The sequence below is a fragment of the Scomber japonicus genome, chromosome 10, assembly GCF_027409825.1.
Source record: "Scomber japonicus isolate fScoJap1 chromosome 10, fScoJap1.pri, whole genome shotgun sequence".
Classification (NCBI taxonomy): Eukaryota; Metazoa; Chordata; class Actinopteri; order Scombriformes; family Scombridae; genus Scomber; species Scomber japonicus.
Genome location: NC_070587.1, coordinates 3,847,474 through 3,867,377, shown reverse-complemented (window position 1 = coordinate 3,867,377; position 19,904 = coordinate 3,847,474). Strand labels below are relative to the sequence as shown.

The following is a 19,904-nucleotide window of genomic DNA, read 5'->3' as shown; positions in this document are numbered from 1 at the left end:
TCTCTGCTGAGTGTCTCTACTATGAACTGAGTTTTCCTCTCTTCCTCCTTTTGTGTACATCTTCCCTTTTTTCACATGACACGTTCCCAGGAAGTGTCTCTACATCACACTGGCTATAACTTCCTCTCTCCTTAAGACTTAACAGCCTTTTATATCACATAACAGTACACACAGACACTGAGTAATATTGCACATGCAGATTTTTATAGCTTAACAGAATCTGAGTGTTTTGAATCAGGTGGACTAAGCAAAAGTCTATAAGCCCTGCTCTCCTAAGGGAGAGACTCAAAATTGGGCACATTTTGGCGGACATTGATCCTGATTTGTAGATATCTAAAGAAGTGTGTTGATGGAAGGGAAAATGTGTCTTTTAACTGAATAATTGAGGCAAACTGTGTGTTGATGTACAGATCTTGTACAAGTACTATGCCCTTTAGCCTCCAACTGTAAAAAGTTGCATCTGAAAGTGAAGCAGGAAATGTATGGTTGTGACACACAGGAGTATAAATAGAGGTGCCAGACAACTTGCAGCACTTCATAATTTGCTGCAATATTTTCAAGTAGTTGAGAATTATGTTGTTATTCGCCTTTGTTTTTTCAGGCAGTCCAGCTAATAAGAGTCTTCTGCAGTCCAAGTTCAGCAAATCCAGTGGGCATCTTAAAATGTTACAGCCTCTTAGAATTAAAATCCCTCTTCTATGAGAATCATGAATGAATTTACAAAATTTCATAGCAATCAACCCATATTTATTGAAATATTTCAGTCTGGACCGAAGTGGTGGACTGACCAACCAACTGTAAGACTGACAAACTCACACCGACATCCACAGAGCCATGATGCTAACTAATAAAAATGAAACAAGGTTTTGCGGAAATGGTTAATTTTGCCTGAAGCAGACCCTTGAATAAACCACAAGGATATTTTGGAGCATATACAGTATTTATCCTAGTTAAATTAAGGTATATAACATCATTTGAACAAGGGAATTCTTGACATCTTCTAGTCCATTTTAGTTGCATGAATACATATAAACAGCCTTACAGTGCAGAGGTGAGAAGTGTACCCAAAGGTCAAATTTAGCTTTTGAAAACCACTGTCCTGTGGTAGAAAGTTTACACAGTGCTGTCATTTACACATCAGAATAATAATCCATCACGTCAACAGAAGACACTTCATCCTTAAGTGACTCCACTAAGCTTTACAGTCTTCACATCTCTTCCTTTATATCCTTCACATTGGAATACAACGCCACATCCTCCTCTTCTTCCTCTTTGGCCACACAATGTTTTATCTCCTCATCCTCCTCTGCCATGGCTTCCTCCTCTTCTTTACACGCCAACATTTCATCAGGCTCTCCATCATTGTCTTGCTTTTCCACTTTTTCTTCTCTCTTAATTTCTGCGTACACTGTCTCTGTGGTCTCTCGTTTCTTTGCTGCACCCCTAAGACTTCTTCTTTTCAACATGGAGAAGTCAATGCTGGCGTACTCCACGTCTTTTGCTCCACCGTTGAGATCAGGGGCTCCTCTCTCCACTCCTTCAGCTCCATCTTTTGGTGCGTCTTGGTAGTGAGTTTGATTATCTTGCACTGCTTGATCAGGATGTATCTGTCAGGAATAATACAGAAAGCATGAACCAGTCAGCAGCTGCAATAAGCCAGAGACTGTGTACACCATGCATGAGATTGTACATTTACATTATTGTTTAAGTAATGTTTTAATGTTGTTATTAAATGCTACAACTGGTGTCCATTTATTTTAATATGGTTTGGAAATAAGGTTGAAGCAAATCTTGAAGTTTGTTTGAGATACTGCAATCTATCACAATCTGTATCAGCTTTAATCATGATTGTAAGTAGTGCATAGTGGCAATATAGTGCAGTCAAATCATTCTGTATTAACAGCTGCGCTGCAAACCAACAAAAAGGGAACCTGACCATTAAAGGAAACATGCTGTTGACTTTGATAGGATATAGTATCTCAAGTTTGCATGTTTGTAAGTTGATTTTCACGTCAAAGTGAAATGAATGAAGCAGAACTCAGGTAGAGCACTGAGGTTGTGCTTGCATGAGTTGATTGGCATCAGTTACTTCACACATGCTTGACTACCAGTGGCTCATTCATCAGCTGCATCACTACCAGCTGCCTGGTGGCATATCATCATGCATTTCCCTCCACCACCTCAATTTCCCCCGTTGGCATTTTTGATCCAACTAAGCTTTAATGTTCATGTTTGGGTTTATCCAGGGGTTGTTTCTTTAGAGATCCCTCAAAGAAAAATATTTCCCAGCAAGTCAACTGTTTAACATGTCATATTTACACTGAAGTTCAATCAAGTGTGTCTGACTGAAATTGCAAACACATTCACAGATCTTAAATACTACAGCATTCAAACACAATAGCAGTAAATAATAAATAAATGCACTCAAACATGTATAAATATTGTGATCATTCACAAACAGAGAAATCTTAACCAATTTTCAGCAATATATTAGTATATAGATGTATTAGCTGGGTAAATAATATTAATACCAGAGGATCCTCCTGGGCGGTCACCATCTCCAGGGTCCCATCTAGACTTCCAGAGCTCTTCTGCTTTTTTCTGGAGAGAAATACGTTTAAACAGCAACACATTTAAATGTCTGTATGAAGAGTATCCACAAATAAAACCAGGAATGAATGAATGGACTCAATAGAGTACCTATGGCATTTCTTTGCCAAACAGCAAAGAGCTGCTGTAAGAAGTACTCCAGTCAAAAATGCAATGATGATGTCCAGCCGTGAGACAATGCTTAGTAATCCTGTGGATTGACCTGGATTAAAAAGGAACAGAAGAAAAAGATGTGTTGTCCATGTTGTTCTGAATGATAATATACTGAACATGACACAGCTTATTTCTTATGACATTTTGCCTGAGTGCAAGTTCACAGTACCAAAAAAAAGCAAACCGGTGTCTGAAGAAGCAGAAGTGTTTCAGTTAAGAACACTTACCTTCTTTTTTTGACAAGTCTTTTTGGATGGTGAGGTTTTCTTTTACTTCTCCATTTCCATTACTGGTGACACACTCAACAGCAGTGTTTCTGTGGTCTGTTACAGGCAGGGTGATGGTGCTGTTGACTGTGTGGTTTGACACAGAGATAATGACAGAGTACTCAGTGTGGTTTTCCATCAACGGCCATTTGATGGTGGGTAAAGGAATCCCATGACTGATACACACACAGGTCAGAGCCGTCAACTGAGCCACACACCCAGAGCCTTTTAGGATCTTTGCAAACCCTGCAAACACACAAGTAGAATCACTTTAAAGCAAACAGATATAGACTGTAAACATAATCTTATTTTTTAAGGAGATTAGTACAGTCTACTTACGAGTCACAGTTACATCAGCATGTACAGTCAGAGTACTGTCCACATTATTTACAGTGCAGATGTAACGTCCAGAGTGTTCTGTTGTTACGTTATGGATGATAAGTGTGGATAGTCCAGTGTCGTTCTGCAGGTCAACATCGATTCTACTGTGCAGACTTGTGTTGAGGCCAAGTTTAGCCCATGTGATCAAAGATGGAGGAAAACTTTCAGCATTGCAGGTCAGATTCAGAGTGTTGCCTTCTTTAACAATTACATCCCCAGTGATTTCAGGTTTCCTCATATCTGTGGAACAGATTTTAAAAAACATATTAAAATTTAAGATAAGATATCTACAAGACAAGTGACGTCTTTAAGTTCTCTTCTCAGAAAAGTTGCATAACTGATTATTTGTTTTACCATTGCTTTATATGTTATCATTACATTATCTCAAATAACTGCCTTTTCTCCCATTAAGGTGTTAGTCTATAATTATTTTAAGTGAGAACTGGCTGCAGTTTGGTCTTTATCAGTGTTAGTATGTATTTCCACATATGGTCAAGTGACATACCAGATCTGCTAACTAGGAGACAGACTGTCTAGGAACGATTAGCAGAATGACAGACATCGGATACATTTAGTTGGAAATGTCCCAACTGAATGATCATACTCTGACAACAATGCCCCTCGGAAAACAGATGACATACCAGTAAGAGTATAAGTGTCTTGCACTCTGATCAAATCTTTGTCAGTTGTCTCATGCATGTATGGGATTGCTCCTTGCTCGTAATAAAAAAACATGCATCTTTGCATATCCAAGAATCATCACAGATACACTGACTCTAAATCAGTTACCACAAGCCATATTTAAACCTTTAATACTGCAGAGTGAACCAAAAGTAAGAAATACTTTGTTGTTATTGACAACTCACCATTTGAATTCACAGCAGAGACAGATGCATTTTATATTAAAAATCCAAACCGCTCTCATTTATCAGTGTGCGCTTGCTGCTTCTTGCAAGATATTTTTAAAAGGAGAAGTGATCTATCGTATGTGTTATCTATCTGTCTTTCTTCAACAACAGCACTAGGGCTATGCAAATCAGGTCCAAATGTTTTAAATTGAGATGTTCAATTTAATTTAAAATTTAAATATTTTTATGAAAATGATTGCTACTGACATTTCATCTTCATTAATTTCAGGAAAGTATTAGAACAAAAACATTTATTTAACATTCATGTAGAGATAGATAGCCATTCCATTCAAAATGTACAGTCCTCATACTGGCCAAAATGAATATCCAAAGTTCAGCTGAAGCTAATAAGAGGTATCTGCAGTCCAAGTTCATCAAATCCAGTGTGTATCCTTAAAGGTTAAAGCCACTTACGATTAAAACCTTCTCTGTGAGATCATGAATGACTTTACAACATTTCATAGGAATTCATCCAATAGTTTAAATAATTCAGTCTGGACCGAAGTGGTGGGCTAGAAGTCCTAAAAGAGGTAGAGGTGTGGACTGTCCAGATTACTTCAGTTTACCCAAAGGTCAAATTTAGCTTTTACACTTTACAGCAAACAGACTGTGAACATAATCTTAATTTTTAAGGAGATTAGTACAGTCTACTTACAAATCACAGTTACATCAGCATGTAGAGTCAGAGTATTGTCCACATTATTTACAGTGCAGATGTAACGTCCAGAGTGTTCTGTTGTTACGTTATGGATGATAAGTGTGGATAGTCCAGTGTTGTTCTGCAGGTCAACATCGATTCTACTGTGCAGACTTGTGTTGAGGCCAACTTTAGACCATGTGATCAGAGATGGAGGAAAACTTTCAGCATTGCAGGTCAGATTCAGAGTGTCGCCATCTTTAACAATTACATCCCCAGTGATTTCAGGTTTCCTCATATCTGTGGAACATATTTAATAAAATAGAAACATTTAAGATAAGATTTCTGCAAGACAAGATACTTCTTATTAGTCATACTGAAATTTTAAAAAGGGTATGATGATAGTATTGTAACGACCTGTTACTGTTATGAGTTAAGGTGATGTTAATGTGTTAATTACATGTTGAGAAGTGTGCGAGCAGGTAGGAGGCGGAGTGCGAGCATGAGAGGAGTGAGTGTGTGTGTGTGTGTGTGTGTGTGTGTGTGTGTGTGTGTGTGTGTGCATGTGTGAGCGTGTGTGTGTCTGAGCGAGGCTGCAAGCGGGAGCTGGAAAGATATAGAGATCGGTTTTGTTGGCGTAGTCACGGCCTACATTGACCAGTTCCGTTTTATTAATAAACGAGTTTGAGTAATAACACTGTCTGTTGCTTATACGTCCTTCCAGGACGCTACAGTATGTATACATAAAAATATATATTTTTGATACTACCACTTGGGGGCGCCAAAGTCTTAAAAAGGTCTCTAACACTTTAACAGACAAACAAAGTTATTTTATTCTAAACTTGGGCTCAGTGAGTCTACAAACCACCTGGAGGCATTGCACAATGCTTTTATAAGTCCAAGAGCTCAGACTATTTTTGAAGTTTCCGAATTAGAAACTGAAATGAATAAAAAGTTCTGCAGTGTTCAAATGAAATGAAAAAAGCACAGACCGTAAGATGGCCAAAAGTTATTCAGGGTGAATATGTCAGGGAGATTTGTCTCTGCACTGATAATAATAATATCAATAATAATAATAATAATAACGATAATAACAAGAAGAAGAAGAAGAAGAAGAAGAACAGCAATAATAATATCAGAGTTTACAAGTGTTTCGGCTCACAAATAAGAGGTAGTATAGTCCAAAAGTAAAGACACATGACAGAGAAAGTAATAACAAAGCCACTATTAAGACAACAACAGTAGAAGACATTTCATGGCTGTAACTCAAGTTTCAGCTACCTCAATGAAGAGTATACTTACATTTAACTGTTATGTCAACTTCTTTCGTCAGGGTGTTGTTCAAATGTTTTGCTGTACACATGTACTGTCCAGTGTGTTCTGCTGTCACATTAGGGATGATAAGAGTGGCTGTTTGAGGGTCAGTCTGCAGGTCAGTTTCTGTGCGGTCCTGAAGATTAGTTTCTCTTCCATTTTTCACAGTTTTGTTGGAGAGTTTAGTCCACATGATAGAAGACGGAGGGAAGCTTTCAATGCTGCAGGTCAGATTCAGGGTCTCACCTTCTTTAACAATTACATCCCCAGTGATTTCAGGTTTCCTCATATCTGTGGAACAGATTTAATAAAATAGAAAAATTTAAGATAAGATCTCTACAAGACAAGATACTTCTTATCAGTCATACTGAAATTTAAAAAAAATATATAATGATAGCATGTATACATAAAAAATATATTTTTGATACTACCACTTGGGGGCGTCAAAGTCTAAAAAAAAATCTCTAACAATTTAACAGACAACCAAAGTTATTTTATTCTAAACTTGGGCTCAGTGAGTCTACAAACCACCTGGAGGCATGCACAATGCTTTTATAAGTCCAAGAGCTCAGACTATTTTGGAAGTTACCAAATTAGAAACTGAAATGAATAAAAAGTTCTGCAGTGTTCAAATGAAATGAAAAAAGCACAGACTGTAAGATGGCCAAAAGTTATTCAGGGTGAATATGTCAGGGAGATTTTTCTCTGCACTGATAATAATAATATCAATAATAATAATAATAATAACAAGAAGAAGAAGAACAGCAATAATAATAACAGAGTTTACAAGTGTTTCAGCACAAAAATAAAAGGTAGTATAGTCCAAAAGTAAAGACACATGACAGAGAAAGCAATAACAAAGCCAATATTAAGACAACGACAGTAGAAGACAATAAAATCTCATGGTTGTAACTCAAGTTTCAGCTACCTCAATGAAGAGTATACTTACATTTAACTGTTATGTCAACTTCTTTGGTCAGGGTATTGTTCAAATGTTTTGCTGTACACATGTACTGTCCAGCGTGTTCTGCTGTCACATTAGGGATGATAAGAGTGGCTGTTTGAGGGTCAGTCTGCAGGTCAGTTTCTGTGCAGTTCTGAAGATTAGTTTCTCTTCCATTTTTCACAGTTTTGTTGGAGAGTTTAGTCCACATGATAGAAGACGGAGGGAAGCTTTCAATGCTGCAGGTCAGATTCAGGGTCTCACCTTCCTTCAGACTTGTATTCCCAGTCACTTTAACTTCTTTCACATCTATGAAACGAGGACATTTTATAAAATGTTATAAAAGCTGTAATTTGCAACGTTTCCTGCTGTTGATGATGTAAAATTAAACACAGTTCAGACCTGAGCTTTAGAAAACCATCAAAATGACTTATGAGGACATAGCTTTGATAGTTCAGACAATAAAAATGACTGATTATATATAGAACAGTATGTGCTACTTACAGGTCACATTCAGAGTCACCGTCTCCTCTGTAACTGTGCCACCTGTGAAGCCGACCTTACAGGTGACCTGGGTGCCGTGGTGTTCAGCTGAAGCATTAAAGGTCAAAGTTGAGCTGTGTCTCTGTTTGAAAGCAGTCAGAGTCTCTGTTATGATGTTTCCTGTAATGTGAGAGTCGTCCTCTCCTCTTCCTCTCCACATCCAGGTGATTGTAGGAACGGATCCAGAGCAGAGACCAGGAGCAGTGCAGGTCAGTGTGGTCTGCTGTCCTTCTGTCAGTGGAGGAACCATCACTGTGGGCTTCTGACTCAGATCTAATAGTAGAGCAGTACATGAGTGGAATCAGGTCAATACTGTCAAAATTATCATTCAGATAAGTTTAGGCTTCAGTATCAGATACTTTATTGAGGCAATAAGTAGGAAACACTATATCAGGAACTGTTTAAGCGCTTACTGGTCTCCCACAGAGGTCGACAAGTGCCTCTGTGGAGTAATACCAAATATTACTTGATGCCCATTTGAAATTATAAATACACCTTATATGTTGGTGCAGTTCAGAGGTCCAACAAAAACATCGTCACTGTATATATTTATTTTGTCTTCATACCTTTAACAGAGATAATCGCTCTTTGACGGAATGTGAATCCATCCTGAGACCCACGCTGGACACCATTAACTCTGAACTGATATGATCCAGAATCTGACTCAGTGAGGTCATTGATGACGATGCTGCAGTTTTTTTGACTCAGGTCCGTCTCCAACAGTGACACTCGTCCTTTGAACCCAGGTTGAACTTCTTGGTTGTCCTTGTTTGTGTGGAATATTATGTCAGAATCATCACATCTTCCTTTCAATGGTTCACATTTGTACCAAACTATATGTTGGGGTGTGAAGGTATCAACAGTAGTGAAGGCGCACGGGATCACAACACAGAGTCCAGCCTCTGCTGTTATTTCTCCTTCAGGAAGAGTGATACAGTATCCTTCAATCGGACAGTCTTGTCTTTGCCTCACTGATGCACCTGTTATTACAAATAGAGAGAAAAAAATCTGACCAAATATATTTAGATGACATTACCAGATAATATATTTAATAAATGATGAATACTAAGTAGGATCGTTTCTGTGTGATATAACTCTGTCTTGTCATGTGTTGTCAGTAGCGTTTAGCAGAAAACTCAAATACGTGTCAGAATGTAATCTCATTTCTTAATCCACCATTTCTTTGGTAATCAAAATATTCATTTCAATACTATATTCCAGAGTAGATGCTGTGAGTAATGCTGATAATTAGTTGGTGAATTCAGGGTGGGAAAACATTACTAGTTGTCATTAAAAAATACGCCTTTATTATAGCTGTTTACGTCCTTAATGCTGGCATTGAAACAAGATGATAATAAAGATGTATACCTTTGTCAGCAATGCTGCATTTCACAGAGAGGACAGCCGCCCAGATGAGAACAAACATCCTTATTCGATACTTGAGACAGTCAGTCGGTCCACAGAAGACACTCGTCCTTTCAAAAGCACAAAAATATTAAATGCAGTGAACAAACAGGACGTTCAGCTGATGAAACTGGATCAGAAACAGCTCCACAGATGACAGTTGACGGCATAGTTTCTAACTCTGGATGTTGCACATTCAGCAATTTTGTTAGATTAATACATTTGGTTAACATTTTCTCCGGGGTTGTAAGTCCCCTGACTTTTTTAAAGCACTTGTTGATATTATTCCAGAAAGCTGCTAGATAAAGCATCCCTACAATAAATATCTAAAATCCCCCTAAACCCAGACTTTTCCAATCAACTGTCCACTCAGGAATTTCAAGAGATGAATTTCAAAAGGAAGGAAGAATAAATCACTTCTGTAATTTCATTTTACAATTTAAAGTGGTATTTAAAAAAATAAGGATAATATTGTATTTTACCTCCTTATAACAGCTGCTGTCTTCTCTTCACAGTGATCTCTGCTGAGTGTCTCTACTATGAACTGAGTCTTCCTGTCTTCCTCCTTCTTTTGTACATCTTCCTTTTTTGCATATGACACGTTCCCAGGAAGTGTCTCTACATCACACTGGCTATTATTTCCTCTCTTCTTAAGACTTAACAGCCTTTTATATCACATTACAGTACACACACACATTGATAAATATTGCAGATGCAGATTTGTATTGCTTAATCTTCTTAATACATTATGTACATAACTGGATGTGCATGACTTTGAATGGGCTGCATCATTAGTTATCCGATGTGTCAGTTGAATAATGATGGTCGATTGTGAGAGGAAGTTAAAAGATGATAACTCCTCTCATTTACTAAATGCACTAAATACCTGCAGACCCATGACATACAGATCTACAATCATGTAAACTGCATCATTTGTGGAAGTCTGTTATGGTTCCTGTTTTTATGGTTTATTATTAGTTCTCTTCTCAGAAAAATTGCTGAACTGATTATTCGTTTTAACATTGCCTTATATGGTATCATTGCATTCTTTCAAATAACTTCCTTTTCACACATTAAAGCATTAGACGATAATTATTTTAAGCAAGAAGTGGCTGCAGTTTGGTCTTTATCAGTTACCACAAGCCATATTGACCCTTCAAACACTGCAGAGTGAACCGACAGAAAGAAAGACTTTGTTGTTATTGACAACTCACCGTTTGAATTCACAGCAGAAACCGATGCATTTTCTGTTAAAATAAACATTTCTCACTCTTATCACTGTGTGCCTGGCTGCTTCTTGCAACACATTTTTAAAAGGAAAAGTGATCTATCGTACTTTTATTTAACATTCATGTAGAAATAAATAGCCATTCCATTCAAAATGTACAGTCCTCATACTGGCCAAAATTAATATCTGAAGTCCAGCTGAAGCTAATAATAGATCTCTGCAGTCCAAGTTCATCAAATCCAGTGGGTATCCTTAAAGATTACAGCCACTTACGATTAAAACCTTCTCTGTGAGAATCATGAATGACTTTACAACATTTCATAGCATTTCATCCAATAGTTATTGAAATAATTCAGTCTGGACCGAAGTGGTGGACTAGAAGGCCTAAAAGAGGTAGAGGTGTGGAGTGTCCAGATTACTTCAGTTTACCCAAAGGTCAAATTTAGCTTTTGAAAACCACTGTCCTGTGGTAGAAAGCTTACACAGTGCTGTCATTTACACATCAGAATAATAATCCATCACGTCTGAAGAACAGAAGACACTTCATCCTTAAGTGACTCCACTAAGATTTACAGTCTTCACATCTCTTCCTTTATATCCTTCAAATTGGAATACAACGCCACATCCTCCTCTTCTTCCTCTTTGGCCACGCAATGTTTTGTCTCCTCATCCTCCTCTGCCATGGCTTCCTCCTCTTCTTTACACTCCAACATTTCATCAGGCTCTCCATCATTGTCTTGCTTTTCCACTTTTTCTTCTCTCTTAACTTCTGCGTACTCTGTCTCTGTGGTCTCTCGTTTCTTTGCTGCACCCCTGAGACTTCTTCTTTTCAACATGGAAAAGTCAACGCTGGCATACTCCACGTCTTTTGCTCCACCGTTGAGATCAGGGGCTCCTCTCTCCACTCCTTCAGCTCCATCTTTTGATGCCTCTTGGTGGTGAGTTTGATTATCTTGCACTGCTTGATCAGGATGTATCTGTCAGGAATAATACAGAAAGCATGAACCAGTCAGCAGCTGCAACAAGCCAGAGACTGTGTACACCATGCATGAGATCATACATTTACATTATTGTTTAAGTAATGTTTTAATGTTGCTATTAAACGCTACAACTGGTGTCCATGTATTTTAATATGGTTTGGAAATAAGGTTCTTGAAGTGTGTTTGAGATACTGCAATCTATCACAATCTGTATCAGCTTTAATCATGATTGTAAGTAGTGCATAGTGGCAATATAGTGCAGTCAAATCAGTCTGTATTTACAGCTGCGCTGCAAACCAACAAAAAGGGAACCTGACCATTAAAGGAAACATGCTGTTGACTTTGATAGGATATAGTATCTCAAGTTTGCATGTATGAGTTGATTTTCACGTTGAAGTGAAATGAATGAAGCAGAACTCAGGTAGAGCACTGAGGTTGTGCTTGCATGAGTTGATTGGCATCAGTTACTTCACACATGCTTGACTACCAGTGGCTCATTCATCAGCTGCATCACTACCAGCTGCCTGGTGGCATATCATCATGCATTTCCCTCCATTAGCTCAATTTCCCCCTGTTGGCATTTTTAATCCAACTAATCTTTAATGTTCATGTTTGGGTTTTTCCAGGGGTTGTTTGTTCTTGAGAGATCCCTCAAAGAGAAATATTTCAAGCAAGTCAACTGTTTAACATTTCATATTTACACTGAAGTTCAATGAAGTGTGTCTGACTGAAATTGCAAACACATTCACAGATCTTAAATACTACAGCATTCATACAAAATAGCAGTAAATAATACATAAATGCACTCAAACATGTAAAACTACTGTGGTCATTCACAAAAAGAGAAATCTTAACCAATTTACAGCTATATATTAGTATATAGATGTATTAGCTGGATAAATAATAATAATACCAGAGGATCCTCCTGGGCGGTCACCATCTCCAGGGTCCCATCTAGACTTCCAGAGCTCTTCTGCTTTTTTCTGGAGAGAAATACATTTAAACAGCAACACATTTAAATGTCTGTATGAAGATTATCCACAAACAAAACCAGGAATGAATGAATGGAATCAATAGAGTACCTATGGCATTTCTTTGCCAAACAGCAAAGAGCTGCTGTAAGAAGTACTCCAGTCAAAAATGCAATGATGATGTCCAGCCGTGAGACAATGCTTAGTAATCCTGCAGATAGACCTGGATTAAAAAGGAAGAAAAATATTTGTTGTCCATGTTGTTCTGAATGATAATATACTGAACATGACACAGCTTATTTCTTATGACATTTTGCCTGAGTGCAAGTTCACAGTACAAAAAAAAGCAAACCGTGGTCTGAAGAAGCAGAAGTGTTTCAGTTAAGAACATGTACCTTCTTTTTTTTGTATGGTGAGGTTTTCTTTTACTTCTCCATTTCCATTACTGGTGACACACTCAACAGCAGTGTTTCTGTGGTCTGTTACAGGCAGGGTGATGGTGCTGTTGACTCTGTGGTTTGACACAGTGGTAGTGACAGAGTACTCAGTGTGGTTTTCCATCAGCGGCCATTTGATGGTGGGTAAAGGAACCCCATGACTGATACACACACAGGTCAGAGCCGTCAACTGAGCCACACACCCAGAGCCTTTTAGGATCTTTGCAAACCCTGCAAACACACAAGTACAATTACTTTAAAGCAAACAGATATAGACTGTGAACATAATCTTAATTTTTAAGGAGATTAGTACAGTCTACTTACGAGTCACAGTTACATCAGCATATACAGTCAGAGTATTGTCCACATGATTTACAGTGCAGATGTAACGTCCAGAGTTTTCTGTTGTTACGTTATGGATGATAAGTGTGGATAGTCCAGTGTCATTCTGCAGGTCAACATCGATTCTACTGTGCAGACTTGTGTTGAGGCCAAGTTTAGACCATGTGATCAGAGATGGAGGAAAACTTTCAGCATTGCAGGTCAGATTCAGAGTGTTGCCTTCTTCAACAATTACATCCCCAGTGATTTCAGGTTTCCTCATATCTGTGGAACAGATTTAATAAAATAGAAAAAATTAAGACACGATCTCTGCAAGATAAGCGACTTCTTAATAGTCATTCTGAAATTTGAAAAAAGTATTATGAGAGCATGTATACATACAAGATATATTTTTGATTCTACCACATGGGGGCGCCAAAGTATTAAAAAAATCTCGAACACTTTAACAGACAAACAAAGTTATTTTATTCTAAACTTGGGCTCAGTGAGTCTACAAACCACCTGGAGGCATGCACAATGCTTTTATAAGTCCAAGAGCTCAGACTGTTTTTAAAGTTTCTGAATTAGTAACTGAAATGAATAAGAAGTTCTGCAGTGTTCAAATGAAATGAAAAAAGCACAGACTGTAAGATGGCCAAAAGTTATTCAGGGTGAATATGTCAGGGAGATTTTTCTCTGCACCAATAATAATAATATCAATAATAATTATAATAATAACAATAATTAAAGCTACAAGTAGCGATGAACGGGCCCTCGCCCCCCCATATGCATGTGGGTATAAAATTTCATAGATGTAACTCAAGTTTCAGCTACCTCAATGAAGAGTATACTTACATTTAACTGTTATGTCAACTTCTTTCGTCAGGGTGTTGTTCAAATGTTTTGCTGTACACATGTACTGTCCAGTGTGTTCTGCTGTCACATTAGGGATGATAAGAGTGGCTGTTTGAGGGTCAATCTGCAGGTCAGTTTCTGTGCGGTTCTGAAGATTAGTTTCTCTTCCATTTTTCACAGTTATGTTGGAGAGTTTAGTCCACATGATAGAAGACGGAGGGAAGCTTTCAATGCTGCAGGTCAGATTCAGGGTCTCACCTTCCTTCAGACTTGTATTCCCAGTGACTTTAATTTCTTTCACATCTATAAAACGAGGACATGATATAAAATGTTACAACAGCCGTAATTTGCAACGTTTCCTGCTGTTGATGATTAAACCCAGTTCAGACCTGAGCTTTAGAAAACCACCAGAAATTACTTCTGAGGACATATCTTTGATAGTTTAGTTCAAAAGTTACTGATTAAATACAGAACAGTATGTGCTACTTACAGGTCACATTCAGAGTCACCGTCTCCTCTGTAGCTGTGTCACCTGTGAAGCCGACCTTACAGGTGACCTGAGTGCCGTGGTGTTCAGCTGAAGCATTAAAGGTCAAAGTTGAGCTGTGTCTCTGTTTGAGAGCAGTCAGAGTCTCTGTCATGATGTTTCCTGTAATGTGAGAGTCGTCCTCTCCTCTTCCTCTCCACATCCAGGTGATTGTAGGAACGGATCCAGAGCAGAGACCAGGAGCAGTGCAGGTCAGTGTGGTCTGCTGTCCTTCTGTCAGCGGAGGAACCATCACTGTGGGCTTCTGACTCAGATCTAATAGTAGAGCAGTACATGAGTGGAATCAGGTCAATAGTCTCAAATTTATCGTTCAATCAAGTTCAGGCTTCAGTATCAGATATTATATTGAGGCAATAAGTAGGAAACACTATATCAGGAACTGTTTAAGCGCTTACTGGTCTCCCACAGACACAGTCGACAAGTGCCTCTGTGGAGTAATACCAAATATTACTTAATTCCTATTTGAGACCATAAATACACCTTATATGTTGGTGAAGTTCAGAGGTCCAACAATAAACATCATCACTGTATATATTAATTTCATCTACATACCTTTAACACAGATGTTGGCTTTCAGAGGGAATGTCAACCCGTCCGATTTCTCTCCATTGTTACCATTAACTCTGAGCTGATATGATCCAGAATCTGACTCAGTGAGGTCATTGATGACGATGCTGCAGTTTTTTTGACTCAGGTCCGTCTCCAACAGTGACACTCGTCCTTTGAACCCAGGCTGAACTTTTTTGTTGTTCTTGTTTTTGTGGAATATTATGTCAGGATCACTACAACTTCTTTTCAATGATTCACATTTGTACCAAACTATATGTTGGGGTGTGAAGGTATCAACAGTAGTGAAGGAGCACGGTATCACAACATAGAGTCCAACCTCTGCTGTTATTTCTCCTTCAGGAAGAGTGATACAGTATCCTTGAACAGGACAGTCTTGTGTTTGCCTCACTGATTCACCTGTTATTAGAAATAGAGAGAGAAAAATCGGACCAAATATATTTAGATGACATTACCAGATAATATATTTAATAAATGATGAATACTAAGTAGGATTGTTTCTGTGTTATATAACTCTGTCTTGTCATGTGTTGTCAGTAGCGTTTAGCAGAAAACACAAATATGTGTCAGAATGTAATGTCATTTCTTAATCCACCATTTCTTTGGTAATCAAAAGATTCATTTCAATACTATATTCCAGAGTAGATGCCGTGAGTAATGCTGATAATTAGTTGGTGAATTCAGGGTGGGAAAACATAAATAGTTGTCATTGGAAAACACGCCTTTATTATAGCTGTTTACATCCTTAATGCTGGCATTGAAACAAGATGATAATAAAGATGTATACCTTTCTCAGCAATACTGCATCTCACAGAGAGAAGGACAGCCGCCCAGATGAGAACAAACATCCTAATTCGATACTTGAGACAGTCAGTCTGTCCACAGAAGACACCCGTCCTTTCAAAAGCACAAAAATATTAAATGCAGTGAACAAACAGGAAGTTCAGCTGATGAAACTGGATCAGAAACAGCTCCACAGATGACTGTTGACGGCAAAGTTTCTAACACAGGATGTTGCACATTCAGCAATTTTTTTAGATTAATACATTTACTTAACATCTTCTCCAGGGTTGTAAGTCCCCTGACTTTTTTAAAGCAATTGTTGATATTATTCCAGAAAGCTGCTAGATAAAGCATCCCTACAATAAATATCTAAAATCCCCCTAAACCCAGACTTTTCCAATCAATTGTCCACTCAGGAATTTCTTGAATTTCAAAAGGAATGAAGAATAAATCACTTCTGTAATTTCATTTTACAATTTAAAGTGGTATTTAAAAAATGAAGGATAATATTGTATTTTACCTCCTTATAACAGCTGCTGTATTCTCTTCACAGTGATCTCTGCTGAGTGTCTCTACTATGAACTGAGTCTTCCTCTCTTCCTCCTTCTTTTGTACATCTTCCCTTTTTGCATATGACGGAAGTGTCTCTACATCACACTTTCCTCTCTTCTTAAGACTTAACAGCCTTTTATATCACATTACAGTACACACGCACACATTTAGCAATATTGCACATGCAGATTTTTATTGCTATCTTCTTAATACATTATGTACATAACTGGATGTGTGAATGGGCTGCATCATTAGTTATCTGATGTGTCAGTTGAATAATGGAAAGAAAAATTGCTGAACTGATTATTAGTTTTAACATCGCCTTATATGGTATCATTGCATTCTTTCAAATAGCTTCCTTTTCACACATTAAAGCGTTAAACTATATATGTTAAATGTTTCTTGCAACACATTTTTAAAAGGAGAAGTGATCTATTGTATGTGTGTCGTTCTGCAGGTCAACATCGATTCTACTGTGCAGACTTGTGTTGAGGCCAAGTTTAGACCATGTGATCAAAGATGAACTTTCAGCATTGCAGGTCAGATTCAGAGTGTTGCCTTCTTTAACAATTACATCCCCAGTGATTTCAGGTTTCCTCATATCTGTGGATTTTAAAAAACATATTAAAATTTAAGATAAGATCAGATAAGATAAGTGACGTCTTTAAGTTCTCTTCTCAGAAAAGTTGCATAACTGATTATTTGTTTTACCATTGCTTTATATGTTATCATTACATTATCTCAAATAACTGCCTTTTCACCCATTAAGGTGTTAGGCCATTAACGTGTGAACTGGCTGCAGTTTGGTCTTTATCAGTGTTAGTATGTATTTCCACATATGGTCAATGACATACCAGATCTGCTAACTATGAAACAGACTGTCTAGGAACGATTAGCAGAATGACAGACATCGGATACATTTAGTTGGAAATGTCCCAACTGAACGATCATACTCCGACAACAATGCCCCTCGGAAAACAGATGACATACCAGTAAGAGTATAAGTGTCTTGCACTCTGGTCAAATCTTTGTCAGTTGTCTCATGCATGTATGGGATTGCTCTTAGCTCGTAATAAAAAACATGCGTCTTTGCATATCCAAGAATCAGAAACCCTGACTCTAAATCAGTTACCACAAGCCATATTTAAACCTTTAATACTGCAGAGTGAACCAAAAGTAATAAAGACTTTGTTGTTATTGACATCTCACCATTTGAATTCACAGCAGAAACAGATGCATTTTATATTAAAAATCTCTTATCAGTGTGCGCTTGCTGCTTCTTGCAACACATTTTTAAAAGGAGAAGTGATCTATCGTATGTGTTATCTCTCTGTCTTTCTTCAACAACAGTATCAGGGCTATACAAATCAGGTCCCAATGTTTTAACTTGATATGTTCAATTTAATTTAAAATAGTGTTGGGCATAGATACATTTTTTAAAATCTAGATTAATCTCACTGTAATCATGGAATTAATCAGCAAAGAGCTGCTGTAAGAAGTACTCCAGTCAAAAATGCAATGATGATGTCCAGCCGTGAGACAATGCTTAGTAATCCTGTGGATTGACCTGGATTAAAAAGTAACAGAAGAAAAATATTTGTTGTCCATGTTGTTCTGAATGATAATATACTGAACATGACTCATTTTATTTCTTATGACATTTTGCCTGAGTGCAAGTTCACAGTATAAAAAAAAGTAAACCAAGGTCTGAAGAAGCAGAAGTGTTTTAGTTAAGAACATGTACCTTGTTTTTTTGGCAAGTTGTTTTGGATGGTGAGGTTTTCTTTTACTTCTCCATTTCCATTACTGGTGACACACTCAACAGCACTGAATACATAACAGAAAACATTTTGAATAGCTTGTTGTTATTGCTTGTTTGTTGTAATGTTTTTTTAGCCTCTCTGTGACTGTTAAGTAATGTGCACCCTTTGTAAAAGAGGGAAGTACTGCAAATGTGCAGTTTTTTTAAACCAGAAGCACATGCACTAAACCATGTGTTTTTGTGACTTGTGATGTGTTTTGAAGTGTTGTTGCTGTATGACTGTATGTCATACTGAATTTAAAAAAAAAAAGTTCAACACCTGAAGACACTAATAGAGAAGTATATGTATTCACCCTGTTTGATCATTTTAACAGCATGCAGCATCTTAGGGAGCACTTCTGCATGTTTTTATTGTGCAGTATATGTATAGTTACTGTTGTCAAAGCAGCTGAAAGGTCAGTCGGTCTAAGAGAGAGAAGTTAATATTAAAGTCACAGTTCCTTGTTGCAATCAAACTGCCTTTAATCATCACCGTACACACACTATAGCAATGAGAGGCTCAGAATGACGTACAGGATTAATTTTATACCAGCGGAGAAGTAGTCACACAAGTCCACATACTTGGTAACATTTGTTAATGAAGGCTGTGTTCAACTATGACCAGTCATGTAGGCAACAGGTTTGAAAATATGTAGGATGCAAGAATGGGTTCTAAATACAAGGCATATATGGTGTGAGCATTTGTGCAAAAGGAACTAAATGGAGAGTAAGATGCAGTTACTCAAAGGGTAATGATTGTTTTGTTATTACTAGCAGTGATACAGTATAGTGAGACACATACTCACAAACATTTAAAATTGTGGCATTTACAGTAACTAAATGCAACATGACATCTAGAGAATATATTTGACATTTTAAAGAATGTATCAAAGACTTGACTCACAAGCCCTCATCTATGGGGTACAACATATCCTACAGTATTCTTCTTATACAGCATCATCTTATACAGCAAGGATTGAAACTTTTTAACAAGCAACAAACACTTTTGCACAGGCTACAAATGACTCACAGCTGAGGGGGTAACACCTAATGTCCTGAAATAAATAATAAATATATAAATAAAATACGGTGCATTGTTGCAGATTCAAATATCCACTAATATATTAGTTCTAACTTTACAAATCACATTTACAACAACAATAAACTGTCACTTAACCCCATTCATTATGTTTATGGGGTGGCACAATATTAGTAACACTGATCCAACCCACTACAGCCTCAATAATGAACATAAAGTAGAATTATCACTAAATAATGTAAAAAATATGAACATATGTAACCTTTGTAGAAGAAGAATTTATGTCCGAGCTGTTGTATTGGATTAGATAGCGCAGGTGTTCCTAATAAAATGCTCGGTGAGTCTATGATTCAGCAGTGTCATCACAGACATAGACACAGTTTGGACAGAAAAACTAAAACTACCTTTGTTAAAGTTGAACCACTAATGCAGATATTCATACAAACTTAATGATGATGGTTGAGGAGACAATTTATGAATCTTGATGCAAACAATCCTCCAGTGAAGTTGACTGAAAGACACTGTCAGCTCTGAGGGTGGCCAATTACATCGTACTCTGCTGATTGATCTCTTTTCTTCAGTGACATGTACGTTCTGTCCTCTTGAAGTGGTTTCACCTTTCTTCTTGTGCTCCTTTGGAGAAGAAGAAAAGAGTGAGCCATGA

General features: G+C 37.6%; 1 protein-coding gene across 1 annotated transcript in view; it reads right to left on the bottom strand.

Annotated features, from left to right (window-relative positions):
- Positions 1 to 1,172: 1,172 nt before the first annotated feature.
- LOC128366046 (sialic acid-binding Ig-like lectin 5) overlaps positions 1,173 to 19,904 on the bottom strand; it is a 53,175-nt gene continuing 34,443 nt past the window's right edge. Inside the window, exons 2-8 of the mRNA XM_053326695.1 lie at positions 8,322 to 8,735; positions 7,717 to 8,028; positions 4,974 to 5,255; positions 2,991 to 3,275; positions 2,701 to 2,812; positions 2,532 to 2,601; positions 1,173 to 1,607 (exon numbers count right to left, since the gene is read on the bottom strand). Of these exons, the coding sequence (XP_053182670.1) occupies positions 1,209 to 1,607; positions 2,532 to 2,601; positions 2,701 to 2,812; positions 2,991 to 3,275; positions 4,974 to 5,255; positions 7,717 to 8,028; positions 8,322 to 8,735 (1,874 nt within the window). The 3' untranslated portion in view covers positions 1,173 to 1,208. The remainder of the gene's footprint in view (positions 1,608 to 2,531; positions 2,602 to 2,700; positions 2,813 to 2,990; positions 3,276 to 4,973; positions 5,256 to 7,716; positions 8,029 to 8,321; positions 8,736 to 19,904) is intronic.